Here is a 12,036-nt window from a genome sequence, read left to right as displayed (position 1 = left end):
AGTAATCTACCAAGACAAATGAATATTGTTTTCCACCCAAGCTAGTAGTTTTAGATGGCCCAAAAAGATCTAAATGGATCAATTGCAATACTCTACTAGTTGATACATCATTAATGGATTTAAAAGAAACTCGCTTTTGTTTTCCTTTAGCACAAGCATCACAGATTTTATCATTATCAAATTTTAGCTTTGGCAACCCTCTTATTAAATCTCATTGAATCAATCATTGCAAAACACTCATACTAGCATGTCCTAGTCTCCTATGCCATAATAAACTATCATGCTCATCCTTAGCAACTAGGCATAAATTAGTCATATTGATAGAATCTAAATGCACCATGCATATGTTTCCTATTCTATGACCAACAAGCATAATCAAAATAGATGCAATGTCAATCAATTTTGCAAACGCTTAATTTAAAATAAGACATTGTATCTTTTTTCAAATTCATCTAATCGGATTATGCTTTAATCCATTCACATACAAAACATTATGCAATGTTGAATATCGAGATTAAAAGCACATGCATAAAGTTTTTTTAAAATGTCATGCATTAAAACTTTATAAAATTTTAAAAAAAATCTATACATAATCATTAAGAAAAATTTAAGGTCAAAATTTTGCAAAACCAAAGTTCTTGAAAAATCGATATCAATTGTTAAAGAGATATCAATTACTTTTTAAAAACAATTTTGACCAAAAAATTAATATGATGAACTAGAGTTTATAAAACATTACCAAAAATTATTATATTCATCATACAATATTTTTATACATGAGATTAAACATAATCATTTAGAATTATTCAACATTTAAAACCTCATGCATGCATAAACTAAATGAGCAACCAAATAAAATAAAAACGTGAAGTTTAGAGGTTACCCATTCCTTTTTCATGTGTGGCTAGAGCATCTTGAATATCATCATCTTCATCACCATTGCTCCCACACACCTACAAGAGACATTTAAGTAGATTTTGGTATCCAAATTGCTTTGGATCCTTGAACATTAGTTTCAATACGAACCCATACTTGTCTAATTTGAAATCGTTTTCTTTTCTTTAAAGGAAAAATATGTTCCTTATGACCATGATAATGACAATGTGAACATATTGTCATTATTGAACTAGATGAATTATTTAAAATGATCTCTTTTTCTTTTGTTAAAGATTCAAGCTTAACTTTCAAATCGAAAATTTCTTTTTCAATACTTTCAAATTTCATTTTTGAAAGCTCTAAATCCTTCTTCAAGATTTCATTTTGATTTTCAAAATCCATTTTCCTTTCTAGAAGAAGTTTGTTTAATTTGAAAATTTCTTTTTCAAAGTTTTCAGATTTTATTTTTGAAAGCTCTAACTCCTTTATCAAAATTTCATTTTGATTTTATAAATCTAGTTTGGCTTTAAAAAGAATATCATTTTTAACTATAAATTTAGAAATCAATTTATTATATTTGGAGTTCATGGTCTCAAACTCTGAAAATTATTCATCATAAGCATCTTGTAACTCATTAAAAGATTTTGAATTTAATCTATTTGAGTTAGAAGATACCTTTGGCTCTGTGAGAGATAATAGAGACAACACCTTTATTGGTTCTTCTTCTTCCTTGTCTCTATAGATCTCCTCAAGCTTATCTCACATCTCCTTGGAATTTGAACAAGAATAAACTCCTTTATATACATTAGGATCAATTGCAAAACACAACATGTGCATAGCCTTTGTATTTTGTTGAGCTTTCTTTCGTTCTTGATCACTCCATTTCTTTGCCTTCTTTGTAGGAGAAGAATATCCTTTCTCGATCATCATCCAAGCTTCCATATCAAATGCTTGGATAAATATCATCATAAGCTTCTTCCAACGACGATAATTTGTTCCATTGAAGTGTGGAGGCACGTCACTTGGTCTAGATTCTTCCATGGAGAATGAACCGGAAGTGGACACCATCTTTATCAATTTAACTCTTCCCGGATCTACTCAAGAGGCGGTTAAACCTTTAAATGAGTCAAGCTCTGATACCAATTATTAATTTAATCGATCGATGGAATTGGCCAAGAGGGGGTGAATTGGAAATAAAAATTTTGGTGGAAGCTTTTGCAGAAAATTGAAAATATTTGCACAACGATTTAGAGTGGTTCGACTTTCTCAACCAAAGTCTACGTCCACTACCTTAGCTATCCACACTAAGGATTTTCCAACAAATTCACTAATTTTTTTCTTTCTTTTGAGGACAAAGAGTAACCTTACAACTCCCTCAAGAATTATACCCCAAATTCTTGAGCACACTCTTTTTCAAAGAGAAATACACAAATTTGCAAACTTACAAAGAAAACCTCACAAGGTAGATTGTTTGCACAATTCTAGAACAAAGAAAGAACACTCAAGGATAAATACAATAGAGCACAAATGGTGTTCTTGAAAGAACAATGAATATTGAATGAAAAATAGGCTTGAAGTGCTCAAACAATGAGTTTGATGTTTTCTCGTTGATTCTCTCTCAATTCTTGATAATTGTTGTTTCTTGTTATTGATCAATGGCTTTTAAGCTTGTTTAAATACTCCTTCAATTGATTCTGAATGTTGGGGATAATTAGTGGAGTCAATTGAGCCGTTTTAGTGTGAAATCAATTAATAAAATAGCTTGGAGCATGGGGGGAATCGGTACCCCCTCATAGGGAATCGATTCACTAAGTGTAAAATTTAAATATTTTAACCGTTGATCAGGGGGAATCGGTACCCCCTTGGGGGGAATCGGTTCCCTCTGAGCATTCTATTTTTCTCAGAGCCAAAACATTCAAGGGGGAATCGGTACCCCCTTGGGGGAAATCGGTTTCCTCTGGACAATCTGGAATTTTTGGCTTTGAAACGGTTCAAAATACTTTGTAAAATTGTTTTGAAATTATTTTAAGATTAAAACTTAATTTTACGCTTGAGTAAGGATAAAAAATGACATTTGAAAGATTTGGAGTAATATTTTGATATTCGAATAATTATATCGAATATACTTAGAAAACCTTTTGGAAAATCTTAAAATTCATTTAACTTAATTTGTTATATCGAAATTTCAAAATGTTTTCAACACGAATTTTCTTAAAGGATGAGATTTGTAACATCTCAAAAACTGGATTAGTGACTAAAATGTAAGTTTTGAAACTTTGAGGTCTTATTTTGAAAAATAATGAAAAGTTTAGGGATTTAATTAGAAATTATGTGAGTGAGATTGATTAGTAAAGATGGAAAGATAGAATGGTATAATGGTTATTTGGAAAGAAAATAATTAAAAACTTACAGTGGTGTTATATATTTATACGTGTAGATTGGAAGAAGGAAAAATCAGAAAACTCTGGAAGTTAGCTTCTTCTTCCACTGTGAGTGCTTGGTAAAAGGTAAGTTGGTCTCAAGTTAGTTATTTCCTTCATTTTTAAAGTTGGTTTTGATACTTGGAGCATTAAGAAAACTTAAGGAAATATTAAGGTTGCTTAAAACTCAAAGAGGGATAAGTTATAAAAGATTAAGTAAAATCAATTTTGGAGTGAATTGTTGGAGAAGAATGAATAAATGAATTTAGAAGTTATATTTGACTTTTCAAGGGTCTAATTAAGAAGTTAGAAGTAATAGAAGTGAATTAAAAACATGTTGAAAATTTAGTAAGATTCTTGGTTTCAAGAATTATAATGAGATAGTGAAGATGATGATGTGTTATATGGATATAAGATGGTATGAGTAAGTATAGTTGAAGTTAATGGTATGAAAGGAGTTAAAAATGAGAGGTTTAATTAATCTTTGGTAAATTCTCGGGTTAAAGAAGGGTGTTCTGGGCATGGGGTATCGGTATTGTTCATCAAGTACCGATACTTCAAAGCAAAATGAGTAGAAATTGAGCTTGGAATATCGATATTAAAGGAACATCATCGATATAATATGATAAAATGGGATGAGATCTTTAGGAAGTATCGATACCATAGAAGAGTGGTATCGGTATTGGTTGAAGAGGATATCGATACCAAGTATCTAATATTAATACCATTATCAAGTTACAAATACATAATGTCAAAATGGTATCGGTACCGAGGATGGGTATCGATACCATAGAAGAGTAGTATCAATATTGTATTGGGAGTACCGATACTATTGAGTATGAAATGTTAAGTTAAGTGTTTTTTTCAGCTTAAGTTATATTGATTGATTATAAGCAATTTGAACTCCGATATTCATATAAGTCGTACATTCGTGTAGATATCGATCAAAGTCAAGCCAAGAAGATTCAAAGCTATAATAATGTACAAGAGTCATAAGTATTTGAATTGGCTAGTGAGACCCAGGTGAGTGCATACTAGTATGAAATATGATTTGATGGAAATTAGACTTGCTACAAGTCGATTTCCGACATTTTAATATATGATTGCATGAGTAGAATAATGATAATGATTTGTACAGTGTGATTATGCCTTGTATATTTTACATGTTACGTGATAAGAAGCTATAAATTTACATTCCTATGTGATATGAATATGTGACATGAGCTACGCAAAAAATAAGCTACGTGATTACATGTGCATGTAAATATGTTTATGTGAAATAAGCGATATGAACTATCATAAATGATAATGCCCATGTTACGTGATAAGAGAACTAGGGGTATAGTTGGCATGCCAAGAGTCGAGGGTTCTATATGGTCATTCGGGATATATATGTAATCCTTTGGAACATATATGCGGTTCTTCGGGATACATATTTGGTCATCTGGAATATATATGTGATCCTTAAGGAGTGGACCTTCGGGACATATATGTGGTCTTTTGGGATATCTATGTGGTCCTTCAGGACATATATATGGTCTTTCGGGACAAATTCTATGTGCCCATAGTGGGAATTTATATGAGCTGCGGTGACAGTATATGTGCACAACCTCTATGTACTCACATATCTTTAGTTCTCAGAAGTGTACATGGGCTATTAAATGACATACTAAAAATAAAGTGTTTGTGATGTTATGTGTGTTTATCGATGAAATGTATTATATGCTTTGTATAAATTTTAAGTATAAGATTATATGATAAATGAGATTAATGGAAATGATAAGATTATTGATGATGATAAGGATAATATATGTGTATGTATGTATTTTGTTATATGTAATATTATATTAGTGGTATGACATGATGATATGAAATGTTTTGTATTATTAAGTAATTAAGTTTCCAGTATACGTTTTATTATGCCTCACTAAGTTAATGACTTAGCGTGTGAGTGTTTCACAAGTAGGTTCTGAGAAAATGAAAAAGGATCGAAGACACGTAAGACATGTCAGCTTCTCCTTTCCATGAATCAAATCAGAAAAGAATTGAATTATATGTATTTTATAATATTGAGTTTAGGTTGCATGTAAATAAAGATTTAGTAGAATACGCTCTGATCAGTTTTGTAAAACTATATGATTGTATTCAATATATGTTATTCAGTTTTCAATGTAAACTCGTATCTGGGTCTGGCACGGGTTGGGGGTGTTACAATTCCTCAGAAATTGTACATGTAAGTCAGTATGCTTCATTTGGGAGGTGCTTGAACTCACAATTGTAAATGTTGTGCATAGTGTGTAAGCTATAACAATCATCAACATATAAGTATAGGTCAACATTGATGTGCATACATGCAGCTATAGGTGAGCGCATGGGAACCTGAAAGCTTGAAATCGACCATATTCACACCATCTTCTATTCAGATTACCAGTGTATGTTGTAGAATTACCTCCCTCATGTGGTCGAACTAGTGCTTGGACAACGAAATCAAAATCAAGCCTGGCAAAATTATGGACAAACATCGATGTCACATGTGTTTGATTTTTTTTTTTTTTGCATTGTTTTCTCTAAATCTTGAGCCCAATTTCTCCCATCGTTGATCATGGCATCAATTTGTGAACTTTTGTCTGCCCATACTTTACCCAACCTAAAGTAAGTCTACCTAACAATACTTGCTATCGGGAGATGTCAAGTCACTTTCAGCACTGAGTTGATACATTCAGCAAGGTTGGTAGTCATATGGTCGTAACGTCGACCCTGAACATCATATGCTTGTGACCATCTCTCCCTAGGGATTTCAGTTGCGAATTCATACACATTATCTCTGTATCTTCTCAAATTTTCAAGTCATGCACGTAAGTTTGGTTGGAGTAAAGCATACCCTAAAAAGTAGTAAATTAAATGTTATTGAGAAATAAAAAAACATAAATGAAGCAGAAATAATTAATGGGAAATGATATAATACTTACATGTGTTGATAATATCTTTTTTGATCTTTTTTACTTAAACCTCTTCATTGCATTCAATGCGATTTGACGATATAATAGGCAGGATATGCGTGCGGAGGTGTCCATCTATTTTCGGGTCTAGAAATTATGCTTAACAACCCAGACGACCAATATGAGATCATGCAAACCCCATATTGAGTGATAATATGGGAACGCAAGTTGGAGAGAAAGAAATTCCAAGTTCCCTCTGATTCATTTTTAACAATGGCGAAGGCAATAGGGAAAATATTTCTGTCTCAATCTTGTGCAACGACTATCATCAAGACGTGTCTGTAGAGCCCATACAGAAAAATGCCATCAACTTCATTAATTTGTTTACAAAATCTAAACCCTTCAATAGCTGACTTAAATGCAGGATAAGTAGCCACCAAAATTTCTTTTCCCGAGGATAACGTCTCCCTCAAGTGTGACTGCAGGATAAGTATAGTACCTAAGAATGGTTCCATGGATGAAAAATTATATTGCTTGCAGCAGACGTGGTAGCTCATTATATGACTGATCCCAATCACCATACAACAAAGTCATTGCTTTATGTTTAGCCATCCATGCCTTGTAATAGGTTGGAATATAACCAAATGTATTCCGAATGGATGCCACTAACACAGAAATGGGCACTCTTGGATTTTTTTTCCACCAAAAGCTTCACATAAGAGCATATGACATTCGAATCTAAATGTATGTGGTCTTGTGTCAAGGAGGTTATTGTACATACGTCTTGTGTATTGAACCTTGTGACTTCCCACAACATCTTCCGTTGTAGGTATGATACTCGTATCCTCCATTAACAACCAACATCATAGTATATACATCGTACGAAATAAGTCTTTTGATCCGACTCCGCCACATAGAATTGAAAATGAGCTTTTATGCAGTACTCCTTGATTGCTAGTTGTGCCACTTTTTTTATTTCAAACTGAGACATAATAACCAACTCATATGATAGCTCGTTTGAAGAACCCCAGTGGGCAACACATAACTCTAGCATATCATATATTTCAGGATTCCACATAGCATCGTAGTTAATGTCATACATTGTAACTGCATGATTATCCGAGGTAAATCATGGCGAGGCATTTCAGGTTGAGGGTATGTTTTTGCCCAAACATTTGGAGTATTCTGCAATCCTTGACATTTTGAAAGAGTTATTTCCCATGCATCAGCCTCAACATCCACACCTTGTCCCCCTGAAGCAGCCTCAAAAACATCAAACTCATCAACTAATAGTGTGTCTTCATCATCTACCAACTGAACAATATCTTTATCATCTTTGCTAAATTCAGCAAGACTTTCATCGAATCGTCCAACAAGGTTATCATCATCATCACTTGCATGTGGTTCAGAGGGGCATGCTTCTTCTGTTCTTCGAGCTGGTACTGATGAGGTTAGAATATCAGTTGTATTCGTGGTTTTGACGTACATTTCAACCATATTATTATTTTATGATTGATGAAGTCCAACCATAACAGCAACATCGTCGTCATCATCAAACTGGAATTTTCCATATGTCATTGGATTTGAGGAGATCAGGTGCTGATAACTTAAACATGAAACATAAGCCCCAAGTTTTCTCTCAATTTTTTTACTTCATTTGGCGATGAGATACATCTATAGGGAACATCATATTGATGGGCATGTGTGACTTAAACACAACACCAACATCAGTTTGTAGAATTTCGCCATTATAATGGACAACCGTAAAGAATTTGTTGCTCATTGTTTGAAATGTATTTGGTTAGAAGAAAAAAGTTTGTTGTGTAAGAGATTAAAGATGAAAGGAGTGTTTTGTGTGTGTAAGAGATTAAAGGAGTGTATTATGTATGTTAAATTTGTAGCCGTTGGAACTCGTCAAACCGGCGTGATGAGTTCCATTGTATTTTAAAAAAAAATTGTTCGTTCAACAACGGTCAACAAATTCAAAATTATACCCGTTGAAACTTGTCACATCGACGTGACGAGTTCTATCAGTAATAAAATAATATTTTTTACAATGATTTTAAAATTTTCAAAAAAAAATATTTTTTATTAGGACTCGTCATGCCCGTGTGACGAGTCCTTTGGGATATATTAAATTAATTCGGGTTGTGGGACTCACGTGACATAGCCCATTAAAAAAATATATCTCATGGAACTCGTCACGCTGGCATGACGATTTCCATGGGCACTGTAGCATTTGTCGTAGATCCCAAAATAAATTTCATGTTGCCCTATTGGGCCAAATAATTCACCCGCCTGGATTATTTGCCCAATTCCGCCGTTGACAGATTGTATTTTATAATTCAAATTTAATTTGAATTTTTTTCAAGTTGAGTTTTATTTTTTTTAGTTTATGTAGAAATTTAATTATAATTATCTATAGTATGAATTGGTTCTAATTTTAATTATAATATATATATATATATATATATATATATATATTTATTTATTCATAGTCTTGTTCACATTATAAAATATATTTATAATATAATATTTTAAAGAATGCATTTTTAGGGTTAAGTATTGATGGAAGTATAAAAAAAGTTAAAAGAGTTGACGAGAAAAAAATTGCAAACAATTAAAGTCAGAAGACTAAATTAAGTAAAATGTAAAGTTAAAGGACTAATTTAAGAAAAGAATGTAGTAAAAAATAGTAATTTAAGTTATATAAGTATTCTATTGCGGTAGAGGAACATGTGATTCAAAATTGATTAAAACATGTTTAAAATGATAGATGAATTGAAAAAAATAATGAAATCATGAAAAATTGAGAGATTAAATTGAGTTATGCCATAGTTTTAGAGCATATGGTTTAAATTTGATAAAAATAAATAAACTTAAAACCAAAAAAAAGTGAAGGAATAACAAAACTATTGACCAAATTGCAAAATTGTCAAAATACGCTTCCAAATTACAAGACGTAAAGATTAATATTAGACAACAAATCTCTTCACCAATCTGCCAACAATGCGAAATTTTCACCTTGATCTTCTCGGTAACCTGCAAGAGACACAATGGATGGGAACAGAAACAGAATGAATCATGTTCCACATCATCGATTCACGACAAGACAAAGTGATTATTCAAGTTTGCATAGAATAAATGCATATATGCATGCATGTCTATGGAAAGCTTAGACATTCAACGGGTAGAAGCAAACCTCTGGGTTAGTATTGAAATCTTTGACATTCAGGTCTTGTACAACTAAAGTCATTGTTTCATCAAGTTTCCTATAGTTTACACCATGTTAACGTAGGGAGTGCTCAACCAAATCCAACATACCGGTCCATTGCGACAAAAACAAATGCTTTTATCGGTCCGTCAGCTAACGAGTTTGAATAAGCTGTTGTGTGCTTTACAGTTCTACTGCCTTGTCATGCACGGTGGTGAAGAACCAAGACTCTAGGCGAAGGAATTGAGCGAGTTGAAAGAGGGGTTAGGGATTTCTGAGAGGGAAGAGTTGCAGTTAGGGATTTCAATTGTAGAATTGGTGGTCGACGAGTGTAATGGTGGACTTAAGACACGTGAGAAGCATGCTAGGGATAAATGGATAAAAGAAGGTAGACCCGAGAGTTATTGCAGTGAACCCGGCAAAGGAGCAAGCCCATCACAGATGCCACCAGCATTAGAAGACTGTTACAATTAGTTATCAAGGACAACCAGCTATAAAAATCTAGCTAGCAAATAGTACAATGTAACCAAATAAAACCTGGTACTGAATTTACCAAATCATCTGAATATCGAATGACTTCACTTTTCTGAAATCTCCTCTTCTCTCAAATCTCTCAATCTCTATTCTTCTTCGGTCATAATTCTCTAAATTCTCTTAGGTTCACAACTGCCTGAATGGTTACTTCTGTAAATGTCTGTTCAGAAGTACAAGGAGTTTCACTGCTTCCAATAGAACTTGGTGATTCAGGACTTGAATTCTTTAATGAACATTTTGACAGAAGAATCTAAATGACATACTTGATTTTTACGCTTAACAATCATTATGATTTTGTATAGAAAAATGATTTTGAGGAAAGAAGCTCAAGAATCAAACTTTGCCTATAAGGATTACACAAAAGAAGCTAAAAGAGGTATTATACAAGCTACCTGCCAGTTTTTATCTACCAATAATAACAGGTGACCATCGGAATCAGCAAAAATTGAGCAATACATTTTGCCCAACTTACAAACTGCAGCATAAAGAAGAAAATTACAGCAATCACCCACAAGGTTAAAGTTCCACAAAGTTCACAAAAAGCTTCATTTTTTTTCTTTCTGTTCACGGCATAATGTCAAATGATGGTTCAAGAAATAAAGACAAAATCCAGTTGTTATCCTGGCATCATCTCCATTTCAGAGGTATCCATGAAAAGGAAAACTGAAAGAACAAATAACAAAAGGAATGAGTTGTTAATTAATATACTTACCATCTGTAACATACAACTTTCATAGCCTTGTCAACCCTCTTAGCATTTCTTCAGCAAGCCTCACAGTCTCCTCTTTTCTTTTGCTCTTTGTATACCCATTGATCAACATCTTGTACGCCATTAAATCAGGTGCAAAACCCTGGGTTGCCATTGAATCAAAGACATCCTTTGCCTTGTTCATTTCACCGAGTCCACAATACATTCTGATCATTGTCCTGTATGTAAATCCATTAGGCTTCACACCATGTTGATCCATTACCTTCAGTACTTCACGAGCTTTGTCGTTTGTTCCATGTTTGCTAACAGCATCCAACAAAATGTTAAAATTTTCAATATGAGGAACAATATGTTCAGTGACCATCTTACTGAGCAAGCTTGTTGCTTCTTCGCATTGGCCTGATTTGCACAATCCATGTATTAAAGAAGTGTAGGTAACAATGTTAGGTTTTACATTTTTTCTAGCCATCAGTTCAAACATGGTAATGGCTTCTTCAATCCTCTTTTTCTTGCATAAAGCGTCAATTAAAGAATTGAAAGTTACTACATCAGGAATGACTCCTTCATTCATCGTTCTATTGAGCAAGCTTGTCGCTTCTGTCCATTTGTTTGAACTGCACAATGCATGTATTAAACAGTTGTGGGTTACAACGTCAGGTTTTACATTTCTCTGACTCATTAGTTTCAACATGGAAATGGCTTCTTCTGTTCTCTTTTCCTTGCATAAAGCATTGATTAAAGAATTGAAAGTCACTACATCAGGATCGACACCTTCATTCATCATCCTATCGAGAAAGTTTGTTGCTTCTGTCCATTTATTTGAACTGCACAATGCATGAATTAAACAATTGTAGGTGACAACGTCAGGTTTTACATTTCTCTGACTAATTAGCTCCAACATGGAAATGGCTTCTTCAATCCTACTTTTCTTGCATAAAGCATTGATTAAATAATTGAATGTTAATACATCAGGATGGACTCCATCATTCATCATCCTATCCAGCAAGCTTGTTGCTTCTTCCCATTCCCCAGAACAAGAAAATCCATGGTTTATAGAATTATAGGTGATGAAACATGGTTTCACCCTTGTACGAGTCATTAGTTCCAGAATTTCAATCACCTTTCATAACTTCCCTTCCTTGCATAAAACATCTATCATGGAATTAAAAGTTACAACGTCGGGTGAAATTTCAGAGGCAATCATGCTTTCAAAGAATTTTATGGGCAATCTCCACTCGCCAAACTTGCATAAGGCATGAATTAGCAAATTATAAGTGGCAACATCAGGCTCTGTGCCTTTTTGGGTCATTAAATCGAATAGAGATATTGCTTCTTGGATCTCCC

At 33.4% G+C, this 12,036-nt stretch overlaps 1 protein-coding gene across 1 annotated transcript; it reads right to left on the bottom strand.

The window, feature by feature from the left end:
• Window positions 1–10,714: 10,714 nt before the first annotated feature.
• Window positions 10,715–11,791, bottom strand: LOC120188459 (pentatricopeptide repeat-containing protein At1g09900-like). Its single transcript, XM_039191893.1, has one exon. The coding sequence runs from the start codon at window positions 11,789–11,791 to the stop codon at window positions 10,715–10,717; it is 1,077 nt and encodes a 358-aa protein (XP_039047824.1).
• Window positions 11,792–12,036: the final 245 nt, after the last annotated feature.

This window comes from Hibiscus syriacus, unplaced genomic scaffold, assembly GCF_006381635.1.
Source record: "Hibiscus syriacus cultivar Baekdansim isolate YM2019G1 unplaced genomic scaffold, ASM638163v2 tig00116944_pilon, whole genome shotgun sequence".
NCBI lineage: Eukaryota > Viridiplantae > Streptophyta > Magnoliopsida > Malvales > Malvaceae > Hibiscus > Hibiscus syriacus.
Note: the sequence above shows the minus strand (reverse complement) of the source record. Positions and strands in the feature narration are given on the sequence as shown.